This window comes from Oncorhynchus nerka, linkage group LG28 (assembly GCF_034236695.1).
Source record: "Oncorhynchus nerka isolate Pitt River linkage group LG28, Oner_Uvic_2.0, whole genome shotgun sequence".
In the NCBI taxonomy this organism is placed as follows: Eukaryota; Metazoa; Chordata; class Actinopteri; order Salmoniformes; family Salmonidae; genus Oncorhynchus; species Oncorhynchus nerka.
The window spans coordinates 25,515,803-25,543,171 of NC_088423.1; the positions used below are offsets into that span (position 1 = coordinate 25,515,803).

Genomic DNA, 27,369 nt, shown 5'->3' on the forward strand with positions numbered 1-27,369 from the left:
GAGCGCTCCAAACAAAAGACATTGACAACTCAAATGGAATGAAATAAACCAACATTTGTTTTTTCACAAGTGTAACACTGCGCTCTGCAAACAACGTGCCCACTCTGACAATGAGAACGGTAAAAGACTGGAATAATATACAATCTCAGTCAAAAGATTGACACACCTACTCATTCAAGGGTTATTTTTTATAAACTATTTTCTACATTGTAGAATAGTGACGACAGCAAACTGAAATAACACATGGAATCATATAATAAACTGAAAACTTGTTAAACAAATCAAAGTATTTTACTGGATACTAAAAGATTCTAAATATGTTCTTAAATAGTTTATTCTACAATGTAAAAATAAAGAAACCCTTGAATGAGGTGTCCAAACTTTTGACTGGTACTGTATATCGAATGCATTAGGACTTTACTGTAACCAAACAAGCATGTCTGATTAGATTAGGAAATAACAGTAAATCTACTATTGATATGTAATTGGGAATTTAATACATTAACAATCAAACGCGAACCATTTACACAATGCGTGTGCACATTGGCGGGAGAGCGCACGCTATAGATGTGCTTTTGAAAAGTATTCAGACCCCTTGACTTTTTCCACATTGTTACATTTGAGGCTGTAACGTATTAAATTGTTTTTTTCCCCTCAATCTACACAGAATACCCCAAAATGACAAAGCAAAAACAGGTTTAGTAATGTTTGCTAATTTATTAAAAATAAACATTATATTTACATACAGTTGTAGTTAGAAGTTTACAAACAGGTTTTAATGACTCCAACCTAAGTGTTTTTCAAACGCTCCACAAAATTCTTGTTAACAGAGTTTTGGCAAGTCGGTTAGGACATCTACTTGACATGACACAAGTCATTTTTCCAACAATTGTTTACAGAGCGATTATTTCACTTATAATTCACTATCATAATTCCAGTGTGTCAGAAGTTTACATACACTAAGATGACTGCCTTTAAACAGCTTGGAAAATTCCAGAAAATTATGTATTGGCTTTAGAAGCTTCTGCTAGGCTAATTGACATAATTTGAGTCAATTGGAGGTGTGCCTGTGGATGTATTTCAAGGCCTACCCTAACTCAGTGCCTCTTTGCTTCACATCATGGGAAAATCAAAAGAAACCAGCCAAGACCTCAGAAAAGCAATTGTAGACCGTCACAAGTCTGGTTCATCCTTGGGTGAAATTTCCAAATGCCTGAAGATACTACATTCATCTGTACAAACAATAGTAAGCAAGTATAAACACCATGGGACCATGCAGCCGTCATACTGAGACGCGTTCTGTCTCCTAGAGATGAACGTACTTTGGTGCGAAAAGTGCAAATCAATCCCAGAACAGCAGCAAAGGACCTTGTGAAGATGCTGGAGGAAACCGGTACAAAGGTATCTATATCCACAGTAAAACAAGTCCTATATCGACAACCTGAAAAGCTGCTCAGCACGGAAGAAGCCACTGCTCCAAAACCGCCATAAAAAAGCCAGACTACGGTTTGCAACTGCACGCGGGGACAAAGATTGTACTTTTTGGACAAATGTCCATCGTTATGTTTTGAGGAAAAGGGGGAGGGGACACAGGGGGTGGTAGCATCATGCTGTGGGGGTACTTTGCTGCAGGAGGGACTGGTGCACTTCACAAAATAGATGGCATCATGGGAAAGAAAATCATGTGGATATATAGAAGCAACATCAAGACATCAGTCTGGAAGTTAAAGCTTGGTTGCAAATGGGTCTTCCAAATGGACAAAGACCCCAAGCATACTTCCAAAGTTGTGGCAAAATGGTTTAAGGACAACAAAGTCAAGGTATTGGAGTGGCCATCACAAAGCCCTAACCTCAATCCCATAAAAAGTGTGGGCAGAACTGAAAGTGTGTACGAGCAAGGAGGCCTACAAACCTGACTTAGTTACACCAGCTCTGTCAGAATGGGCCAAAATTCACCCAATTCATTGTGGGAAGCTTGATGAAGGCTAGGTTTGACCCAAGTTAAACTATTTTTAAAGGCAATGCTACCAAATACTAATTGAGTATGTGAACTTCTGACCTGCTGGGAAAGCTTAAATAAATCACTCTACTATTATTCTGGAATTTCACATTCTTAAAATAGTGGTGATCCTAACTGACCTAAGGCAGGGAATTTTTACAAGGATTAAATGTCAGGAATTGTGAAACTGAGTTTAAATGTATTTGGCAAAGGTGTGTAAACTTCCGACTTCAACTGTAAGTATTCAGACCCTTTACTCAGTATGACTCTACAAGCGTTTTCCCATTTCTTCTCTGCAGATCCTTCCTCTCAAGCTCTCAGGTTGGATGGGGAGCATTGCTGCACAGCTATTTTCAGGTCTCTCCAGAGATGTTAGATCGGGTTCAAGTCCGGGCTCTGGCTGGGCCACTCAAGAATATTCAGAGACTTGTCCCGAAGCCACTCCTGCGTTTTCTTGGCTGTGTGCTTAGGGTCATTGTCCTGTTGGAATGTAAAACCTTTGCCCCAGTCTGAGTTCCTGAGCACTCTGGAGCAGGATTTCATCAAAGATCTCTGTACTTTACTCCATTCATCTTTTCCTAGATCCTGACTAGTCTCCTAGTCCCTGCCACTGAAACACATCCTCACAGCATGATGGTGCCACCACCATGCTTTACCGTAGTAATGGTGCCAGCTTTTCTCCAGACGTGATGCTTGGCATTCAGGCCAAAGAGTTCAATCTCTTTCTTCAGACCAGAGCATCTTGTTTCTCATGGTCTTTAGGTGCCTTTTAGAAAACTCCAAGAGGGCTGTCATGTGCGTTTTTGAGTAGTGGCTTCCGTCTGGCCACTCTACTATGAAGGCCTGATTGGTGGAGTACTGCAGAGATGGTTGTCCTTCTGGAAGGTTCGCTCATCTCCACAGAGGAACTCTAGAGCTCTGTCAGTGACCATTGGGTTCTTGGTCACCTCCCTGACCACCTCCGATCGCTCAGTTTGCCCGGGCGGCCCAGCTCTAGGAAGAGTCTTGTTGGTTCAAACTTCTTCCATTTAAGAATGATGGAGGCCACTCTGTTCTTAGGGACCATCAACGCTGCAGAATATATTTTTTGGTACCATTCCCAGATCTTTGCCTCAACACAATCCTGTCTCGGTGCTCTACGGACAATTCCTTCGACCTCATGGCTTGGTTTTTACTCTGACATGCACCATCAACTGTGGGGCTTTATATAGACGTGTGTGTGCCTTTCCAAATCCTGTCCAATCAATTGAATTGACCACAGGTGGACTCTAATCAAAATGTAGAAACATCTCAAGGATGCTCAATGGAAACAGGATGCACCTGAGCTGTTCAGCAAAGGGTCTGAATAGTTATGTAAATAAGGTATTTCTGTTTTTTATTTGCAAAAATGTCTAAACCTGTTTTCGCTTTGTCATTATGGGGTTGTGTGTGTGGACTGCGGAGGATAAAAAAAAATATATATATATATTCTAGAATAAGGCTGTAACGAAATGTGGGAAAAGGTCAAGTGGTCTGACTACTTTCGGATGGCACTGTATATTGCTACTGCTCGACTAAAAAAACCATCTTGGTCGACCAAAGCCTCGTGGTTAGAGCGTTGGACTAGTAACCGAAAGGTTGCAAGATCGAATCCCCGAGCTGACAAGGTCAAATCTGTCGTGCTGCCTCTGAACAAGGCAGTTAACCCACTGTTCCTAGGCCTTCATTGAAAATAAGAATTAGTTCTTAACTTGCCTTGTTAAATAAAGGTCAAATTGAAAACACTGAATTGCTGGTGGTGATCAAGACCTTGATAATGATATTGAAATAGAGAATGCTTTCTGTTGAGATGTTCTGGTATGCTTTCCTTTTAAGTCCACTAAGGATGACCGGAAACCTCAAACTGGGCCCAGTGAATATGAGAAGCGAAGAAAGGACCATATCTCCCACTTCATTCTCCGTCTTGCATACTGCCAAACGTAAGTGAAGTCTTCACAGCCTTTTCAATAAACCTGTAATGTCTCTTTCTCCAAATAGACTTGTACCTAGAGGAGGGTGTATTCTACCTAATTATTTGTGACGCAGCATACCAAGTGATTCTCTTACTTTATAAATTGAACAAACATAAGATTACTTTTTTTAATCTTGCAGAGAAGATCTCAGACGGTGGTTTATCCAGCAAGAGATTGACCTCTTCCGTTATCGCTTCAATGACCTGCCTTCTAAAAACACACGAGAATTTCTGCAATACAATAATCTTCACTATCATACGGTGAGTCTATTTATGTTGTTGTTGTGGAGGGAAATGCACATTTTACTCTCAAATGTGAGCAAAACAGCTCTGGCATCAATATAATGACGGGAATTGGCATAACCAAGCAATTGGTTTATCCCTGTCCTCCATTGGTGTATGCACTGGTGCAACATTTTGATGTGCATGAAAAAATAAAGTATTGGGTGTAAACTTTGCTAAATATAAATTATCAGTAAATCTGGTCTTGATACTGTTTGGACATATTTCTGGTAATATTTCAGACCTGTCAGTAGATGGCGGTGTCAGCTCACAGTAGTATACTTGTCAGAAAATGTCCACTGTGTGGAGGGTTGTTTTTGCAATCGGGCTATTTGAAGTTGAATCTGGTTTTACTTCAAGGTGTGTTCCATAAGATTTGTTGTGATAAATAAATATTTGTGCAAGATAACTCAAGGAAGTAAATAGTACACATTTACAGTACTGTATAGAACATGCTCCTTTTCATTTAATTTGACATGACCAGCATTGTTTATACTATTGCAATATGGCAACGAGGGAGGTGAAAAAGGCAAGCAAAAGTTGTTCATCACATACATGCCCAGAAGGGGATAGGTACAACATTTTCCCAAACAGTCCCTGGATTAGAGCACGTGAGCAGTTGGAAATCCCGCTCATCACTCTTGGAGAGGTGTTCAATGTCCTGTCCTACCACTCTACTCACAGGAAAAAAACTGCTGCTCCAAATTTGCTTCATTCATTAAAATCACAATTTAGCCACTGGGCCACTCTTGCCAGGCTGGACAGAGTTGTTCTTTAATTTTTCTATAGGTAGGCCTAAAGGTGTTTTTGTAAAATAACCCAATCAAAACGGAAAGCTCCTTGAAAGTGGGAATATGCCAGACCCATTGGGACAAAATCAACGATGGCCTATTGTATAGATGATGGAACAAAAAGGAACAAAATGTTTTAAAAGATCAGATTTTTAGCTTATAAATACTTTGCTACAATGACAATTAGTCATCTACCCACCTTGTTCCTTTTTGTTAGCATGTGCATGGAGTAAGTACACCATCACGCTTTTGGGATACGTGTCTTTTCGCTACATCACCGCACCCTCTCTTGATCTTTGTAAGTCACCTTGATTTAGCACCTGTGTGTTTTTATCAGTTTATGAAAATATTTAGAGACCTCCATGAGTAGCTAAAGCAAGGGGCTATAGCAGCACACAAGTAGACTACAAATACATGCTGGGGGGGTTATGCCCTGAGCTTGTGACGTGAGCGCTATTGGAGCGGGCGAGAATGCCACCCTCCAGTCTTTGGGAATCACGATCCAGTCAAATTAGGCACGCTCCTCGTTTCACTCACATAATTATTTGAGTGACAGGTGGTAAAGCGTTTGTTATGGCCGCAGATTCTACATGGGGAAGCCTTTCTTTGATAATGTCTTGGAGATGGGGCGACAAGGTTCTAACTCCGTCTGCCCTTATGGTTGGCTGTATTTACAGTTACCAGGTTTTCAGCCAACCTTTTTATGCAAGTAAAGTACATGTCAGATGAAAAAAAAAATGTCACTAATGGCCGGTATATGGGAATTCAACCACAAAAGTAATTTTTTATTTGAAAAAAATATATATTTTAATTTGACTCCTTTTTCTCCCCAATTTCGTGGTATCCAATTGTTTTTAGTAGCTACTATCTTGTCTCATCGCTACAACTCCCGTACGGGCTTGGGAGAGACGAAGGTTGAGAGTCATGCGTCCTCCGATACACAACCCAACCAAGCCGCACTGCTTCTTAACACAGCGCCATCCAACCCGGAAGCCAGCCGCACCAATGTGTCGGAGGAAACACCGTGCACCTGGCAACCTTGGTTTGCGCGCACTGCGCTCGGCCCGCCATAGTAGTCACTGGTGCGCGATGAGACAAGGATTTCCCTACCGGCCAAGCCCTCCCTAACCCGGACGACGCTAGGCCAATTGTGCGTCGCCCCACGGACCTCCCGGTCGCAGCCGGTTACGACAGAGCCTGGGCGCGAACCCAGAGTCTCTGGTGGCACAGCTGGCGCTGCAGTACAGCGCCCTTAACCACTGCGCCACCCGGGAGGCTAAAAGTTATTTTTATGTGCAATACGTCATCATGCACACCCTTTTATCCACGACAAGTACATTTGATGGAAACACCTCTGTGGTTGGAAAATGTGCGGATTGTTATGCAGATTTTACAATATTTGCATGTAAATCTGTCGCCAATTATGAAACGTAGCTATTGTTATAGCCTGATATGTTGTGGTGATAAAGCCTCTGATGCATTCTGGGTCTTCAGTGTAAGATATCCCACAATGGCATTTATGCCAGACCAAAACAGACTGAAACAGGGAGGGATTATTATGAACTAAAGAATACAACCCAGCTCTCATTCCCTCACCTTACCATGTGTTTGCTGCTTACACTATTGATTGAAACCCATAGCAGTCAGATAGGTCATCAACAGCCCGAGGACACATTGTCTTTCGTTTGTTTAGGCCTAAGAGGACATGATTGATGGGCCAGTGTACAGCAGTCTTCATCTCACTCCGGAGAAGAGAATGCAACAACACTACACTGCTAGATAGCTATACTATCAAGTGTCAATATGCTTGTTTCTGTCACTGAAAGCCTTTTCCTAATCTCTAGATTAGTACTGATGAGAAGAAAAACCTGATGGACAAACTCGTCACCTCAAGCTTTGCTCTCAGTGGATCCACGGTTGAAGGCCAAGACTTTTACAAAGTGAGTTAACAATTTTCCATTTTGTGCAAAGTGAAATCCTCACGTGGTTATATTCGAGAACATAAGTGCACCCTTGTGTTAAGATAATGAATATTATGTTGAATGTACATATACCCCCCTTTTCTGTTTTATTTCAAGGTCCCCTTCCAAGATGCGTTGGATCTGGTGAGAACCAGGAAGGTCTACCTGAATGGGGGCTATGTCTACATCCCTCACCAGGACATTGTCACCATCGTTCTCAACGACTTCCGTACAAGACTGTCCAAAGCACTTGCGGTAAGGCCCATTATTTGGCATAAACATTTATTTTTAAATGCAACTGTGCCAGTTACTACATGGCATTTAACTTTGATGTAATTTGAAGACTATGACATGGGTTTAAATGTCATTTATTGTTTACAGATTCACAGCCGGACAAGCTTTTCATATAGGACTTTATGGATGTATTACTAGTAACTCCATATTATTCTTGGGATTACTCTGCCCATCATTTGAAGTCTTACATCCCTGGAGAATGGAGGGAGGGATATGTTTAAAACACTTAATCAATCATTTATTCATTTATTGCAAATTGAGCACCATTTAAATAGAATTTTCCTCCAATGGTTAATGATACATTTGGCAAGGCTTGTATTTACTGCAGGCTAATCTTTCTCAGCAGGTGGAGGAGGGCTCCACCAATGATGCCAAAATCGATAGGAATAACGCAGTAAATTAAACGGTGCGTTTGTAGTGCTCAAAAATACCATTATCACACGAGCTCACAGGGGAAAATAGATCTGAAATGTCTAAGTGGATATCTAGCCCTGTGTTATGAAGCACATTTGAAATGTCAATCCTTTCTCTGAATAGTAGAAGATGGCAGTCTGAATAAAATATTTGGTACAGTAAATGTAAGCAGCAGTATAGTACATCATTATGAATGAAATACAGACAGTTGAATTTACATACACTTAGGTTGGAGTCATTAAAACCCGTTTTTCAAACACTCCACAAATTTCTTTTAACAAACTATAGTTTTGGCAAGTCGGTTAGGACATCTACTTTGTGCATGACACAAGTCATTTTTCCAACAATTGTTTACATACAGTGAATTATGTGAAATAATCTGTATCACAATTCCATTGGGTCAGAAGTTTACATACCCTTAGTTGACTGTGCCCTGAAACAGCTTAGAAAATTCTAGAAAATTATGTCATGGCTTTAGAAGCTTCTGCTAGGCTAATTGACATCATTTGAGTCAATTGGAGGTGTACCTGTGGATGTATTTCAAGGCCTACCTTCAAACTCAGTGCCTCTTTGCTTGACATCATGGGAAAATAAACAAATCAGCCAATACCTCAGAAAAAAAAATGTAGACCTCCACATGTCTGGTTCATCCTTGGGAGCAATTTCCAAATGCCTGAAGGTACCACGTTCATCTGTACAAACAGTAGTACGCAAGTATAAACACCATGGGACCATGCAGCCGTCATACTGCTCAGGAAGGAGACACGTTCTGTCTCCTAGAGATGGAAGTACTTTGGTGCGAAAAGTGCAAATCAATCCCAGAACAACAGCAAAGGACCTTGTGAAGATGCTGGAGGAAACAGGTACAAAAGTATCTATATCCACAGTAAAACGAGTCCTATATCGACAACCTGAAAGGCCGATTAGAAAGGAAGAAGCCACTGCTCCAAAACCGCCATAAAAAAGCCAGACCGGTTTGCAACTGCACATGGGGACAAAGATCATACTTTTTGGAGAAATGTCCTCTGGTCTGATAAAACAAAAATAGAACTGTTTGGCCATAATGACCATCGTTATGTTTGGAGGAAAAAGGGGGAGGCTTGCAAGCCGAAGAACACCATCCCAACCATGAAGCACAGGGGTGGCAGCATCATGTTGTGGGGGTGTTTTGCTGCAGGAGGGACTTGTGTACTTCACAAAATAGATGGCATCATGAGGGTGGAAAATCATGTGGATATATTGAAGCAACATCTCAAGACATCAGTCTGGAAGTTAAAGCTTGGTAGAAAGTGGGTCTTCCAAATGGACAATGACCCCAAGCATACTTCCAAAGTTGTGGCAAAATGGCTTAAGGACCACAAAGTCAAGGTATTGGAGTGGCCATCACAAAGCCCTGACCTCAATCCCATAGAGAATGTGTGGGCAGAACTGGAAAAAGTGTGTGTGAGCAAGGAGTCCTACCAACCTGACTCAGTTACACCAGCTCTGTCAGGAGGAATGGGCCAAAATTCACCCAATTTATTGTGGGAAGCTTGTTGTAGGCTATCCGCAACGCTTGACCCAAGTTAAACAATTTAAAGTCGATGCTACCAAATACTAATAGAGTATATGTAAACTTCTGACCGACTGGGAATGTGATGAAATAAAAGCTGAAATAAATCAACCTCTACCAGTATTCTGACATTTCCCATTCTTAAAATAAACTTGTGATCCTAATTGACATATGACAGTGAATTTTTACTTGGATTAAATGTCAGGAGTTGTGAAACTCAGTTTTAAATGTATTTGGCAAAGGTGTATGTAAACTTCCGACTTCAACTATCTTAACATGGTATGTTTTGAAGACAATGGTCAGCATGCTTTGGCTAAATCACAATTACTGCATTTAGTATGAATATTATTTTAGCATTAAGTGCTATTGTGCTTGTTTGATATAGTCTGTCTTACAGCATGTCTTTGGACAAAACAGAATTCCATTAAAAAGGTCAAGGGCCTTTGGACAGACCATCTGGTCAGTCATACATGCATATACAAAGCAATCTAGATGTCTGCAGCGTGTTGTAATTTGCCTGCAATGGAGTAATTACCTGCTTGCATGTCAGTGAGCAGTGAGTGGGATGTCTGATGAGAAGATGATTGTGGGAGAGATTGGGAGGAAGTGGGACTAGATTGCTTTTTCCGGCTGACAGGAGTAGGCGGGAAAGATGATCGTTTCTTGAACGGATGACAACGTACACTTGTGTAGGAGTTGTAGGTCATTCCTGCAAACCTCCTTCCTCACCCTCCACGGACCAGGCTGAGGTTAAAACCAAGCTGAGATCAGAGATGCTCTGAGGTTGGCCCTTTAGAAAGCAAAAGCACTGTGTTTAAGGCTAGATGGCAAGGCTTTTCTCCCAAAGATTGATAACAGAATACAGCCTAGTCCTCTGATGGAGCCTCATTCCTCTTGAAATATGTCATTTATATTATTGTGCTTATGTGGGCTACAGGTGTAGTAGGCCCTAATTGGCCATTTGGAAGTTGCTGTTGAGGTAATATGGATATGCCCCAGGGACTTCTGTGAGAGATGGTTTATTAAAAGGAAATTAAAAATTAAAAAATGTCATATGTCCTCTCCGCCACCCCAACATAAACATGTGTGAAAATGGAGCGTTTCTATGTTTTGTGGGAAAAATATAGAGGAAGATGAGTTTCCAATGACATCATCAACCAATTAGTTGGCAATACCTACTCATAATTGGTTGAAGTCACATGATGCACACTGATGTCATTGGAAACACTTATCTTTCCCTCTTCCCCCCACAAAACAGAAATGCACCTTTTTCTTTTGTTGATGTTGGGTGGAGATGATGAATATGAAGTATTTAAAAAAAAAAAATTCCTTTAAGTGGGAAAATGATATGATTACTTACACCAGGGGTGTCAAACTCATTCCACGGAGGGTGTCTGTGGGTTTTTCCTTTAAATTAAGACCTAAACAACCAGGTGAGGGGAGTTCCTTACTAATTAGTGACCTTAATTTATCAATCAAGTGCAAGAGGGGAGTGAACCCGCAAAGGGAAATGTTTTCGTTCACATATTAAATGTTTACTTTTTAACTTTAATATGGTCAATACTTTGTATTTATGTACCTTTTTAATAAATATATGTAATATATTGTTGAGTTGTAGCTCACAGGTAAATACGAACTGATTATAGGAATTTGTTAATTGTACCTGTGGGTCACATAAAAATAAATGGTAGCCTAAATGTCTGACAGCATAGCACTTATCTCCACCCAACTATTATCATTCCATTGTCAGAGACGCAACAGATTTGTATCCATTCCAACATGTTCCGCACCAAAAACATTAGCTTATCTGTGTTGCTAGGTGACAGCTCCGTAGTGAAATGCCCTTTTCCCTCATGAACTTCTGAATGACTTGTAGACTCAGTGTTTTCACTTTCTATCTCGGAGAACAGAAATAATGCTGTGGACCAGACACACACACACACACACACACACACACGTGTGTGTATATATAGAGCTAACCATCAGTTCTACATTATTCGTGCCACGAATAATGTAGAACTGATGGTTTGTTTGAGACCATGCTTTTATTTTGGAATCCACAGCCGCTTAAGCTACTTTGTATGGGCATGAGACATGAAAGAACTTCATTCCAGAATATCAAGCTGCTCACACATTTTACCAAGCAGCTGTCATGTCACGTCGACAGTTTCTTTTAGTTATCCATAGAACCAGAATAGTAGAACTAGTTACGTCTGATAATTTGAGAATTCTGTTGAAAGGTTGTTTTTCTGAATATTCTCCTCAACCCCATGATAACGAACTTCAATATTGACAAAAAATAAGAGTTGAGTGGTTCTCCAATCCTTAACCCATGACCTCTGGTAATGGGGTTTAGTAAATCCGTCCCCCTCTTACTGTGTGTAGTAGTGTATGGTTGCATGGAGTGGGTGTACCAGAGTGGAGTTGTCTGTCTGATGTGTGCAGGCAGTACTATATGGCATACTGGAGGGCTGACTAGAGGCAGTTCTACTTTAGAGGAGTCGAGTGGAAAAATACACTGGGTTTGCACACACTGACATTTTATTTCACTTTGTGAAACATGGTGCACATTTAGTTTATCTGGATATAGGTTTTATTTGTATCCAACATTAGCAGATTGCTATTACAGGTATTGGCCAGGCTACATGACCAATGTTCTATTCCAAGTTCGAGAGGCAAATCTTGCTATGACCATTTTCCTATGCTTGGCTTTGATTCATGTTTCCCATTTATGTGATCTATAATAGTGTTGCACATTATACTGAAACGTTTCGATACTAGAACATGAAGAACAGTTTGGTACTCAATTTTTGTTACTTTCGGGAATGTCACACGGATCAAGCCTGTCTATCAGCTCAGCTGACCCTTTTATTATAGCGCCAACCTTGACTGCTCCACTTACTCATTGCTAGCCTGCACTGGGAGTCTGGATAATGTTAGCTCCCAACTCATGCTGCACAGAAGTTAACACACTTGAATAATGTAATGCGGCATGTAGAAATGTTGAAACTGTTGATTACTGTTTGCAACTTCGCAAAACAATGTCCATACAGGCTAGAACACGTTACAATGCAAGAAGATACCGGTAGCTTCCATCTTTGTAGGCTATCTTTGCTTGCCGGCTAAAGCGAACATCAATTCAATACCCTACTACTTTGTGTAAAATATGCTGACTTCAAAGGTGATTGTCACAACTTTTCATTAAATTATTTGGTCTCGCTTATGTATCCAAAATATGATCTATTGCCTCAAGGAACTGACTGCTCTAATGGACCGCCCCCTCGCGCCTTATGAATGACGTCATTACTGATTTAAATTTAGCTACTTCTATGCAAATGTTGTTGATCAATACACCAAAATAAATCCTAGTACACCAAAATAAATCCTAAATGGAAGGGAAGTAGATTTTTGTCATGTGGCCCTATCAGCCAAAACCAGCTCGAACTCGATGCATGCACACACCCTTTTTGAATATGCATTCCCCTGTATTGTGGATAGGCCTTGGCCACATATCCAGTTCATCAATAGATTTACCAATCAAATAAATGATGCCCAACGATTGAACAGAGAGCAGTAGTTGAGTTTCTGTCTGGATCGAGTGCTATTCTTTGAATTTGGCTAATATGCATTTTTTTAATGTGGTATTGTGATGGTATCGTGTATTGTGATATTAAACCTAGTATCGCAGTCAAAGTTCTGGTATCGTGACAACACTACCCTATAGATATAGTTGGAATATGCTGTTGCCACTGCAGTACCAGTCCTAAATCACAAACCAGTGCTTGCAATTGTCTTGGCAAGATTGGTGGAATCTGTATAACCCCAGTACTTGTACCTCTGGCCTGCTGGCCATCTGAAGTACTTCCGTGCAGCCCAAAACATTACATTTCCAACAAACTTCAGTCAATCACCACCTTCCGGAGACACCTGAAACCCCACCTCTTTCAGGAATACCTATTTCTCTTCAAAGATTTAGATGCACTATTGTAAAGTGGCTGTTCCACTGGATGTCTTAAGGTGAACGCTTTGTACACTGGATAAGAGCTCTTAAATGAAATGATCTCATTGACTCTTACAAAACATTACATCTCATTCCTTTCTCTTCAGATATGCAGCGCGACATGTCTCTGGTGTTATTGGAGCCCAATGGGCTATTTCCAATGGAAGTGACCATAAAAAGCATATTGTAAGGAGTGTCCTGGTCTCATTTGATGTAGGAGATTATTCATGCAGAGACATGACACGGCCATTACTGGCTTCTTCTTTTCTGTTGTGGAGGAGAACAAAGGAGCTTAATGCTGCTGCGTATGTGTGTGTGACGATAAAGCTGCCAAATCTGTAAAGCTGAGGTTTCATCGTGGAGAGGAACCTTTCATTTCTTGTGAATTTTCCCATCTTCACATTTTGTGTCAATGCAATGCTTTTAGATGAACTTATACTCATCTATACAAAGTCCTCTATTAAACATATCAATTGATCACATCTTCTCGACGTAAAGAGTTTTGATAATAGTGTAGTCTACATAAATTATACATCTGTGATGGAATACAAACAAATGCTCAATGTTTTTTTTTTTTTGTAATTAAAAAGTAGCCCTAAATGAGTAGTGAATTATTACCATAAATTGTATTCAGTTTTACATTTAACTGTACATTGCAGCTGCAGGAAGTGTTTATCTAGTTGGACATGTACCACCTCATTATGATAAATGTTTAGATACGAGTTATCTAAGTATATGACATGGTGGATTCGGTGGCGGTAATCTGTGGTAATTGCAGCTACAGTCTGCTTGAGTCTAATGACCTCTAAAATTCAAATGAGATACTTGGTTATAGTAAACAATGTGGAGGAGGATTTAATTGCTGCTATAACCAGGGATATTAAAATGCATGCATGATATGGGGAATAATAATACATCTGACAGCTTTGGGAACAGAATGTACTTTATATACTGAAATTGACAACCCAAAGTCTGATTTTGAGCTTTTTAATTAAAGTCTGGGAACAGTACTTAAAGTTTACATCCAAAGTCAATCATCAGATGAAGTAGTTGCTAAGGTTTTGCTCAATTAGAATTTTCTGAGGGAAGTCACTCTGTTCATAACCCTTTAGGCCCAGTTCTCTCCAGCTAAAATGACTCTCTTCCCCACACTGTAGTGTAAACCTCAGTTAAAAAAAAAAATATATATATATATATTTTTTTGTGTGATGCAATATTTAAAGGCTCTGTTTGGCAAACCAGTTTTTGCTTTTACCCACCTCCATACTACACAAGCGTCCTTTGCATTCCTGCCAAATGCATTGACAGCTAGTGAATGAATTTAATTTCTGGCCAGTATTCCTGCTCTTCTGTCAATCAAATATGTTGTCTAAATGATTATTTTAGTGTGGACAGATACAGACATTGCCAGTCATACAGTGCATCAATGACCTGTGTGATGGCTGTATGACACATCGCTCTAATCCATCTTGCCAATTGAAAACATGTGCTGTCTGCACATTTGCCCTCCGATGGCATTTGGAATATCGGCTGCTGGAAGAAAATGAAATGTGTCAATCTTTATATGGCAGAGATCTGCCATAAATCAAAGCCGGAAATTATACTTTTATGAGACTCAAAATAGTTTCCACAGAGTCAAGTTGAAGTCAATTAGGCAGTTTAAAAATCGCACCAGACACTTTTTTTTTGTGTGTGTTTGGCTGTTTGTTGGATGAAAATCCTATTGGAAGGGGGGTGTCACCTGTACTATGTAGATATCTGGAACGGCCATGGTCCAAATGCAAGTGTCAAAACTGGCACCTTGAGCTTTCAGAAAAAGATGTTCCTTTAAAAAATATATATATATATATTTTTTTTTAAAGGAACATCTTTTTATACAGTGCATTTGGAAAGTATTCAGACCCCTTGACTTTTTCCACATTTTTGTTAAGTTACAGCCTTATTTTAAATAAATGTTTTTCCTCATCAATCTACACACAATACCCCGTAATGACAAAGCGAAAACAGGTTTTTTGACATTTTAGCAAATGTATTAGTAAACAAATACCTTATTTACCTTTTGCTATGAGACTCAATTGAGCTCATGTGTGCATCCTGTTTACATTAGTCATCATTGATGTTTTTAGAAATGTATTGAAGTCCGAATGTGGTAAATTCAATTGATTGGAAATAATATGGAAAGGCGTGCGCACACACCTGTTTAGATTAGGTCCCACAGTTGACGGTGCATGTCAGAGCAAAAACCAAGCCATGAGGTCGAAGGAATTGTCAGAACTCCGAGACGGATTGTGTCGAGGCACAGGTCTGGGGAAGGGTACCAAAACATTTCCGCAGCATTGAAGAGCCCCAAGAACAGTGGCCTCCATCATTCTTAAATGGAAGAAGTTTGGAACCACCAAGACTCTTTCTAGAGCTTGCTGCCTGGCCAAACTGAGCAATCAGGGGAGAAGGGCCTTGGTCAGGGAGGTGACCAAGATCCCAATGGTCACTCTCTTACAGAGCTCCAGAGTTTCTTTGTGGAGATGGGAGAACCTTCCAGATTGACAGCCAGCACTCCACCAATCAGGCCTTTATGATAGAGTGGCCAGATGGAAGCCACTCTTCGGTAAAAGGCACATGACAGTCTGCTTGGTGTTTGCCAAAAGGCACCTAAAAATCTCTCAAACCATGAGAACCAAGATTCTCTGGTCTGATGAAATGAAAATGGAACTCTTTGGCCTGAATGACAAGCGTCACGTCTGGAGGAAACCAGGCTCTGCTCATCACCTGGCCAATACCATCCCTACGGTAACGCATGGTGGTGGCAGCATACTGTAGGGATGTTTTTCAGCGGCAGGGACTGGGAGACTAGTCAGGATAGAGGGAAAGATGAACAGCGCAAAGTACAGAGAGGTTCTTGATGACAACCTGCTCCAGGGCACTCGGGACCTCCGACTGGGGTGGAGGTTCACCTTCCAACAGGACAACGACCCTAAACACCCAGTCAAGACAACGCAGGAGTAGCTTCGGGACATGTCTCTGAATGTCCTTGAGTGACCCAGCCAGAGGCTGGACTTGAACTCAATCGAACATCTCTGGAGAGACCTGAAAGAAGATGAATGGGAGAAACTCCCCAAATACAGGTGTGCCAAGCTTGTAGCGCCATACCCGAGAAGACTCCAGGCTGTAATTGCTGCCAAAGGTGCTTCAACAAAGTACTTAGTAAAGGGTCTGAATACTTACGTAAATGTGATATCAGTTTTTTTATATCTATATATTTTTTTTAGAAATTTGCAAACAATTCTTAAAACCTGTTGTTGTTTGTCATTATGGGGTGTTATGTGTAAATTGATGAGGGGGGAAAAACGATTTTAATACATTTTAGAATAAGGCTGTAATGTTACAAAATGTGGAAAAAGTCTAGGGGATTTTCTGAATCCACTGTATGTGAAAGAAAATGAATAAATGGTCCGGGAAACAATCATTGGGCTAAGTGGATTTCTACTTGTCGACACTGCTTACATTACATGGGACGCGCAAATTGATGCATGTTCTCTCCCCCCTCTGTGTAAAGAAATTAGACTGCAACCAACCACAGCGCACACAAATTGTACCGGTAGGCGGGGCAGACTGCATTTTTGCGTCATCGCAGGCGCCTATCCTTTCAATATCACCAGACATTTCTGAAGAAATTATAAAGCCTTGCGCTGTTGTTGGTAGGTGCAAGTTCAAAGGGGAATACTTTGCCTATTTTGTTTGTCTGCCCTGTGGACAAGAGCTGTGGTTAAATCAAGTGCGCTGACTGCGCTGGACAATCAGAAAGCTCAAATCACTGTGCCTACAGCTTCCACGACCACATACCAAAGGTTGATACTAGCCTATGTTAGATTTCATGATGTTTAAAACCCATGACCAGAGAGAGACTGTCAAAGAATACAGCATATACAGTGGGGAGAACAAGTATTTGATACACTGCCGATTTTGCAGGTTGTCCTACTTACAAAGCATGTAGAGGTCTGTCATTTTATCATAGGTACACTTCAACTGTGAGAGACGGAATCTAAAACAAAAATCCAGAAAATCACATTGTATGATTTTTTAAAAGTAATTAATTTGCATTTTATTGCATGACATAAGTATTTGATCACCTACCAACCAGTAAGAATTCCAGCTCTCACAGACCTGTTAGTTTTTCTTTAAGAAGCCCTCCTGTTCTCTACTTATTACCTGTATCAACTGCACCTGTTTGAACTCGTTACCTGGAAAAAAGACACCTGTCCACACACTATATCAAACAGACTCCAACCTCTCCACAATGGCCAAGACCAGAGAGCTGTGTAAGGACATCAGGGCTAAAATTGTAAACCTGCACAAGGCTGGGATGGGCTACAGGACAATAGACAAGCAGCTTGGTGAGAAGGCAACAACTATTGGCAAGTATTAGAAAATGGAAGAAGTTCAAGATGACGGTCAGTCACCCTCGGTCTCCATGCAAGATCTCACCTCGTGGGGCATCAATGATCATGAGGAAGGTGAGGGATCAGCCAAGAACTACACGGCAGGACCTGGTCAATGACCTGAAGAGAGCTGGGACCACAGTCTCAAAGAAAACCATTAGTAACACACTACGCCGTCATGGATTAAAATCCTGCAGCGCATGCAAGGTCCCCCTGCTCAAGCCAGCGCATGTCTAGGCCCGTCTGAAGTTTGCCAATGACCATCTGGATGATCCAGAGGAGGAATGGGAGAAGGTCATGTGGTCTGATGAGACAAAAATAGAGCTTTTTGGTCTAAACTCCACTCGCAGTGTTTGGAGGAAGATGAAGGATGAGTACCATCCCAACCGTGAAGCATGGAGGTGAAAACATCATTATTTGGGGATGCTTTTCTGCAAAGGGGACAGGATGACTGCACCGTATTGAGAGGAGGATGGATGGGGCCATGTATCGCGAGATCTTGGCCAACAACCTCCTTCCCTCAGTAAGAGCATTGAAGATGGGTCGTGGCTGGGTCTTCCAGCATGACAACGACCTGAAATACACAGCCATGGCAACTAAGGAGTGGCTCCGTAAGAATCATCTCAAGGTCCTGGAGTCGCCTAGCCAGTCTCCAGACCTGAGCCCAACAGAAAATCTTTGGAGTGAGCTGAAAGTCCGGAGAAGGTCTGTATGGAGGAGTGGGCCAAAATTCCTGCTGCAGTGTGTGCAAACCTGGTCAAGAACTTCAGGAAACGTATGATCTCTGTAATTGCAAACACAGGTTTCTGTACCAAATATTAAGTTCTGCTTTTCTGATGTATAAAATACTTATGTCATGCAATAAAATGCAAATTAATCACTTAAAAATCATACAATGTGATTTTTCTAGATTTTTGTTTTAGATTCCGTCTCTCACAGTTGAAGTGTACCTATGATAAAATGACAGACCTCTACGTGCTTTGTAAGTAGGAAACACTGTCGATTTAGCAGGTTATCAAATACTTGTTCTCCCCACTGTAGCTGATGTTTTTGATTAAGTTTGTTTTTGTTCAGCACTGTCAACACTTTACAAAACATCAAATGTGCTTCTCCCTACTTCCACTCGCTCTGCAATGAATGAGTAGCCAAGTGTATCGATAGGTCGTTTAATTGAAAAAAAAAAAATATTAGCTTCTTGTGTCTATTTTAATGTCAAGGAATATTTCACTTCAGAGGAGACTGTGTGAATTAGACCTTCATGGTTGAATTGCTGCAAAGAAACCACTATTAAAGGACACCAATAAGAAGAGACTTGCTGGGACCAAGAAACGCGAGCAATGGACATTAGACCGGTGGAAATCTGTCCTTTGGTCTGATGTGTCCAAATTTGAGATAATGGGTACCAATCGCCATGTCGTTGAGACTCAGAGTAGGTGAACAGATCTCCGCATGTGTGGTTCCCACCGAGATGCATGGAGGAGGTGGTGTGGGGGTGCTTTGCTGGTGACACTGTCAATGATTTTATTTAGAATTCATGGCACACTTAACCAGCATGGCTACCACAGCATTCTGCAGCGATATGCCATCCCATCTGGTTTGGGCTTAGTGGGACTATCATTTGTTTTTCAACAGGACAATGACCCAACACCTCCAGACCGTGTAAGGTTTATTTGACCAAGAAGGAGAGTGATGCATCAGATGACCTGGCTTCCAACCAATTGAGATGGTTTGGGATGAGTTGGACCACAGAGTGAAGGAAAAGCAACCAAGTATTCTACATGTGTGGGAACTCCTTCAAGACTGTTGGAAAAGCATTCCTTATGAAGCTGGTTGAGAAAATGAAAAGTGTGCTGTCAAGGCAAAGGGTGGCTACTTTGAAGTATATTAAAATGTAAAAAATTGGATACTTAATTCCATATTTTGTTATTTCATTAGTTTTGATGCCTTCACTATTATTCTACAATGTAGAAAATATAAAAAGTAAAAATGATTTTAGGTGTATCCAAACTTGACTGATACTGTATGTAGCCTTCTGTTGATAGCAAGTTCATATAGTAATTTAATTTGAAATACTCGAAGTGTTGAATCAAGTGGTTTTTGTATCGGTTCATACACCGTTTGCCATGGAATCAGTACATCTTACCATTTATTTTGCAACCTGTATGGGGCAGCTATCTAACATTTTTGTCCTCAAATGAAACTAGTATATATTTCTATTCAAGTCAATTCCTTTCAGCCAATTTGTATATTTTAATATATGGCAGACAAACACATTCCCAACCTTTTCCCTCTTCCACTTGCCTTCCATTTTTTGTAGTAATGCTGCAATCAAATGTTTGTAAGTTTGAATTGAGCAGACATTCCCATTTGTCTATAATTTGTCTATTTGTTGTCTATCGTCCATGTACAAAACCTGTCTGATTAGGATGAATAGCATCTGGTAACATTATTTATTTTTGCTGTGCATTTTGCCAGGATTTTTGCATTACAACATTGAAGTGTAAGAGGCCTCTAGTTATTTTAAATGGACTACATCTTTATACTTACAACCTGGGTCCTGTTTCAGTAGTAATGAAATCAGACCTGGTTGACTACCTGAAAGTCTACCATCTTTATAGGAGTAATTAAAACATGCTAATAATAGATATTTTAGTACATCACAAAATATCTTATATACCTCTACTGGTATACCATCAAGCCCTGGTGTTTTTCCAGACTGAAAATATTGAATTGCCTCAGTTCCTCTAAGTTGGCCTTCACACAGGTCTTTCTGTACATTAGTTAATTTTACATGATTATTTATTAGGAAAGAAATCCTTAGAGCTAACATAATTCAGTGGCGATGGAGTATACTGAAAAGAAAACATATGCTTAAAATATTTTGCTTCAGCTTTCAAAATATAATTTTGGTGAATCATGGATGACTCCGTCATTTGTAACGAGTTTCTGTGAATAATTTCTGGCAGCATTTCTATGTTGAAAATTCTAGAAATGTAGAGCATTTTTCAACATTTTTGTAATTAATAGTTAATTAACACTAAGGGGGAAAATGCCAGAAAGTTGAGTGAAGTGCAATCTCATGCTTCTCTGTGTGGGCTGGTATTTCTTCTGCGAGGTAGTCCCAGGGAGCGGCACGCCTGTGCGCAGCTGAGAGGTTACATTGTACTTGATATTGTTTTTCAACAGCAAAAGTAAAAAAAATCGCTTGAGCATGTCTTTAATCTTAGATGGAATTTAACTGCAAACACTGCAGTGTCAAGGTTTTTGTTTGTGCACATCATGGCCCTACACTGTTTACAAGGTCTTCAGCTTTACTTTGAATGTGATTTTTCTCTCTTGAGTCACTCAAGCCATAAACTATTTATATTTGGATGTCAGAAGGTTCTGCACAGCACTGATCTGGACCATTTTTTCCAAACCCATTGGCATTTATTTGTTTTGTGCAGCCGTTTGGTAAGGGCGCAAGCTTAAGTGCTTTCTTCTGACCCTGTGCTCTGTGGTGCAATGTAAGGAATTTCAATGAAGCCCTCTTGTTCTCTGCGACTGGAAACACAACAACTTTGGAACCAAAACTTTACCCAATCGAACAAGTCCTGTTTCTTTTTTCAGGGATGGTTGGAGAAACCCTGTGTCTTGTTTTGCTTGTTTTTCCTGCTCCCTGGCAAGTCAGACTTTTGGTTCAATTGATTCACTTACTTGCTCACTGTTTGCTGCTAATTACTGTGTCAAAGTACTGTTTCATCATTGGATTCCGGATCATTCTATTGTACACATTTTATCAGAGGGTGGAATTTTGAGGATCTTCAGATGTTGTCCTGTTGAACTTGTGCCCTTGATGAACAAATCGCCTATGAAATGGTTGACCAAATGACTAAAGCTGAAAGTTGGTTCGTTCTCTGCTAAGAGACTGTGGTATTTCCATTTTAAGTTATGGAATTCTCTCCAGGCACTATTTTGGCACAGCTGGTATGAAGAATTTAATTGATACCTTCCACAAGGCCTGTACCAGTAGTACCATCAGTAGGTGTGGTTGGTTGATACTGGATTGAGATCATCAATAAAAGGTGTTATTCATAGTCCCACCGTTTTAGTTTTGACTAATCACAGTTCGTGTGGACTCATGATTACCCAGATCAGTATCATTGCTATACCTTTTTTTCTCTGCACTATGCAAGCTGCATCAAGAGACAAATGGGGGTACACATAAATCACCCTGACCTCATTAGTGTCCACCATTTTGTTGTACAGTATGGAGAGGTTTTGTGTGCTACTAGGAAAGATGATTGTTTTATTCCTCAGTTTGAGCCAGATGCACCTCAGACTGAAATCCTCCTCCTCCACATCAGCTAGTTGGCGAGAGCATGACTAAATCATGTTGCTCTCCACTCGAGCACAGTGAAGTGTTAATGCATCAGAAATGAATCCAGGCACTGTCGCGAGAGGGCAAAATATCCCACTTCAGCCAACACCTCTCAAAAGGACTTAATGTAATGTCATCTCATCAAGCTGTTGATTTGGGCTTTATCAAGGATGTCAAGCGCCAACATGTCAAGCGCCCTATTTATACAGTGCCTTCAGAAAGTATTCACACGCCTTGATCCCCCCCCCCCCCCCCATGTTGTGTTACAGCCTGAATTCAAAACGGATTACTTTTTTTTTTTTTTTTTTACACTGGCCTACACACAATACCTCAACAATACCCCATAATGGAATAAATAATTAAAAAGGAAAAGCTAAAATGTGTTAAGTCAAGTATTCGACCCCTTTTTGTTATGGCAAGCCGAAATCAGTTCAGGGGTGCAAGTCTCACAAGTTGCATGGACTCTTGTGTTCAATAATAGTGTTTCACCAGAATTGTTTTATTACTACCTCATCTCTGTACCCCACACATCCAATTAATAATCTGTAAGGTCTCTCAGTCAAGCAGTGAATTTCAAATACAGATGCAACCACAAAAATCAATGAGGTTGAACTATTAAAACCTACCCTAACTAGAAACCGTGGCTAGATGGTGGCATTCGCGCAAAACTTAAAGCGCGAATCACTGCATTTAACAATGGAAAGATGACTGGGAATATAGCCAAAAACAAACAGTAGTTATTTCCTCCAAGGCAAACAAGCAAAATGTCGGTATAGGGACAAAGTGGAGTCTACAGGCAATCACAGATTACAAAAAGAAAACCAGCCACATCGCGTACATCGTCGTCTTGCTTCCAGACAAACTAAACACCACCTTTGCCGCTTTGATGATAATACAGCGGCACCGACGTGGTCCGCTGCCAAGGACTGCGGGCCCCCCCTCTCCTTCTCTGTGGCTGACATGAGTAAGACATTTAAACGTGTTAGCTCTCGCAAGGCTGCCGGCCCAGACAGTATCCCTAGCCGTGTCCTCAGAGCATGCGCAGACCAGCTGGCTGGTGTGTTTACAGACATATTCACTCTCCCTATCCTAGTCTGCTGTCCCCACATGCTTCAAGATGGCCACCATTGTTCCTGTACCCAAGAAGGCAAAGGTAACTGAACTAAATGACCACTCATGAAGTGCTTTGAGAGACTAGTCAAGGATCATATCACCTCCACCTTGACCTCTTGAAACTCTGGGGGCGGTATTTCATTTTTGGTTAAAAACGTTCCCGTTTTAAACGGGTTTTTTGTCACGACAAGATGCTAGACTATGCATATAATTGACAGCTTTGGATAGAAAACACTAACGTTTCCAAAACTGCAAAGATATTGTCTGAGTATAACAGAACTGATGTTACAGGCGAAACCCAGATAAAAAGTCCAATCAGGAAGTGCCCCATATTTTGAAAGCGCTGCATGCCAATGACTCCTTATATGGCTGTGAATGGGCTACGAATGTGGTTATGCTTTCTACGTATTCCCCAAGGTGTCTACAGCATTGTGACGTATTTTTACTCATTTATGTTGAAGAATAGCCGTAAGGGACTACATTGAGCAAGTGGTCACATGATGGCTCCCGCAGAAAATCTTGCGTAAGGTACAGAGGTAGCCATTATTCCAATCGCTTCTAATGAGAAACCAATTGTCCCGGTGGATATATTATCAAAAAGATATGTGAATAACACCTTGACGATTGATTCTAAACAACGTTTGCCATGTTTCTGTCGCTATTATGGCGCTAATTTGGAAAAAAGTTTGGCGTTGTAGTGACCGCATTTTCCGGTCGATTTCTCGGCCAAACGTGAAGAACAAACAAAGCTATTTCGCCTACAAAAATAATATTTTTGGAAAAAAGGAACATTTGCTATCTAACTGGGAGTCTCGTGAGTGAAAACATCCGAAGTTCTTCAAAGGTAAATGATTTAATTTGATTGCTTTTCTTATTTTTGTGAAAATGTTGCCTGCTGCTAGCAGGGCATAATGCTATGCTAGGCTATGATAAACTTACACAAATGCTTATCTAGCTTTGGCTGTAAAGCATATTTTGAAAATCTGAGATGACAGAGTGATTAACAAAAGGCTAAGCTGTGTTCCAATATATTTCACTTGTGATTTTCATGAATAGGAAGATTTTCTAGGAAGATTTATGTCCGTTGTGTTATGCTAATTATTGTCAGATGATGATAACGGTCCCGTTCACAGGCTGGGAGTCACTACAGGTTAACAGCCATCCTAGACCCACTCCAATTTGCATACCGCCCCAATAGGTCTACAGACGATGCCATCGCCTGCACACTGCCCTATCCCATCTGGACAAGAGGAATACCTATGTAAGAATGCTGTTCATTGACTACAGCTCAGCATTCAACACCATAGTACCCTCCAAGCTCATTAAGCTTGAGACCCTAGTACTCAACCCTTTCCTGGACTTGCTGACGTGCGCCCCCCAGGTGGTGAAGATAGGAAACAACCTCTCCACTTCGCTGATCCTCAACACTGGGGCCACAAGGGTGCGTGCTCAGCCCCCTCCTGTACTCCCTGTTCACTCATGACTGCGTGGCCATGCACGCCTCCAATTCGTTCATCATCATCAAGCAGACTACAATACAGTAGTGGACTTGATTACCAACTATGACGAGACAGCCTACAATGAGGAGGTGAGGGCACTCGGAGTGTGGTGTAAGGAAAAAAACCTCTCACTCAACGTCAACAAAACAAAGTAGGTGATCGTGGACTTCAGGAAACGGCAGAGGGAGCACCCTCTTATCCACATCGATGGGACCGTGGTGGAAAGCTTCGAGTTCCCCTGCGTACACATCCTTGACAAACTGAAATGGTCCACCCACACAGACAGTGTGGTGAAGGCGCAATAGCCTCAGGAGGCTGAATAATTATTATTGACTTGTCACCTAAAACCCTCACAAACCTTTACAGATGCACAATTGAGAGCATCCTGTCGGGCTGTATCACGTCCTGGTACGGCAACTGCACCGCCCACAACCGCAAGGCTCTCCAGAGGGTAGTGAGGTCTGCACAATGCAACACCGGGGGCAAACCGCCTGCCCTCCAGGACACCTACAGCACCCAATGTCACAAGGCCAAAAAGATCAAGGACAACAACCACTCGAGCCACTGCCTGTTCACCCCGCTACCATCCAGAAGGCGAGGTCGGTAAAGGTGCATCAAAGCTGGGACCGAGAGACTGAAAAACAGCTTCTATCTCAAGGCCATCATACTGTTAAACAGCCATCACTAACATAGAGGCTGCTGCCTACATACAGACTTGAAATCATTGGCCACTTTAATAAATGGATCACTAGTCACTTTAATAATGTTTACATATCTTGCATTACTCATCATGTGAATATACTGTATGTTATACCATCTATTGCATCTTTCCTATTTTGCTCGGTCATCGCTCATCCATATATTTATATGTATATATTATTATTCCATCCCTTTACTTAGATTTTGTGTGTATTAGGTAGTTGTTGTGGAATTGTTAGATATTGCTGTACTGTCGGAACTAGAAGCACAAGCATTTCGCTACACCCGCAATAACATCTGCTAACCATGTGACCAATTAAAATAGGATTTGAAGTGTTATGTTTGGGGCAAATCCAATACAACCCATTACTGAGTACCGCTCGTGCTATATTTGCAAGCATAGTGGTGGCTGCATCATGCTATGGGTATGCTTGTAATCGTTAAGGACTGGGGATGTTTCTGAATAGCCGAGTTACAGTTTTTATTTAAATCTACTTGAAAATCTATGAAAAGACCTGAAAATGGTTGTCTAGCAATGATCAATAACCAATTTGACAGATCTTGAAGAATTTGGGGCAAATGTTGCACAATCCAGGTGTTCAAAGCTCTTGGAGACTTACCCAGAAAGACTCACAGCTGTAATTGCTGCCAAAGGTGCTCTGACAATGTATTTTCTCGGGTGTGAGTATTTAAAGTTTAAGTCGGAAGTTTACATACACTTAGGTTGGCGTCATTTAAAACTTGATTTTCAACCACTCCGCAAATTTCTTGTTAACAAACTAGTTTTTGCAAGTTGGTTAGGACGTCTACTTTGTGCATGACACAAGTCCTTTTTCCAACAATTGTTTACAGACAGATTATTTCACTTATAATTCACTGTATCACAATTCCAGTGGATCAGAAGTTTACATACACTAAGTTGACCTTGCCTTTAAAAAGCTTGGAAAATTTCAGAAAATGTCATGGCTTTAGAAGCTTCTGATGCTAATTTACCACATTTGAGTCAATTGGAGGTATACCTGTATTTCAAGGCCTACCTTCAAACTCAGTGCCTCTTTGATTGACATCATGGGAAAATCAAAACAAATCAGCCAAGACCTCAGAAAGTTTTAGACCTCCACAAGTCTGCTTCATCCTTGGGAGCAATTTCCAAATGCCTGAAGGTACCACGTTCATCTGTACAAACAGACAGTACACAAGTATAAACACCATGGGGCCACGCAGCTGTCATACCACTCAGGAAAGAGTTCTGTCTCCTAGAGATGAATGTATTTTGGTCCGAAAAGTGCAAATCAATTCCAGAACAACAGCAAAGGACCTTGTGAAGATGCTGGAGGAAACCGGTACAAAGGTATCTATATCTACAGTAAAACGAGTCCAATATCGACATAACCTGAAAGGCTGCTCAGCCATGAAGAAGCCACTGCTCCAAAACCGCTACGGTTTGCAACTGCACATGGGGACAAAGGTCGTACTTTTTGGAGAAATGTCCTCTGGTCTGATGAAACAAAAATGGAACTGTTTGGCCATAATGACCATTGTTATGTTTGGAGGAAAAAGGGGGGCGCTTGCAAGCCGAAAAACACCATCCCAACCGTGAACCACAGGGGTGGCAGCATCATGTTGTGGGAGTGATTTGCTGCAGGAGGGACTGGTGCACTTCACAAAATAGATGGCTTCATGAGGGAGGAAAATTATGTGGATATGTTGAAGCTACATCTCAAGACATCAGTCAGGAAGTTAAAGCTTGGTCGCAAATGGCTCTTCCAAATGGACAATGACCACAAGCATACTTCCAAAGTTGTGGGTGGCAAAATGGCTTAAGGACAACAAAGTCAAGGTATTGGAGGGGCCAACACAAAGTCCTGACCTCAATCCGATAGAGAATTTGTGGGCTGAACTGAAAAAGCGTGTGCGACCAAGGAGGCATACAAACCTGACTCAGTTACACCAGCTCTGTCAGGAGGAAGGGGCCAAAA

At 41.1% G+C, this 27,369-nt stretch overlaps 1 protein-coding gene across 1 annotated transcript in view; it reads left to right on the forward strand.

Moving 5' to 3' along the window:
* The window catches only part of prim2 (DNA primase subunit 2), a 101,807-nt gene that overhangs the window by 2,704 nt on the left and 71,734 nt on the right, over positions 1–27,369 (forward strand). Inside the window, exons 4-7 of the mRNA XM_029640259.2 lie at positions 3,854–3,957; positions 4,130–4,250; positions 6,907–7,002; positions 7,141–7,278. Of these exons, the coding sequence (XP_029496119.1) occupies positions 3,854–3,957; positions 4,130–4,250; positions 6,907–7,002; positions 7,141–7,278 (459 nt within the window). The remainder of the gene's footprint in view (positions 1–3,853; positions 3,958–4,129; positions 4,251–6,906; positions 7,003–7,140; positions 7,279–27,369) is intronic.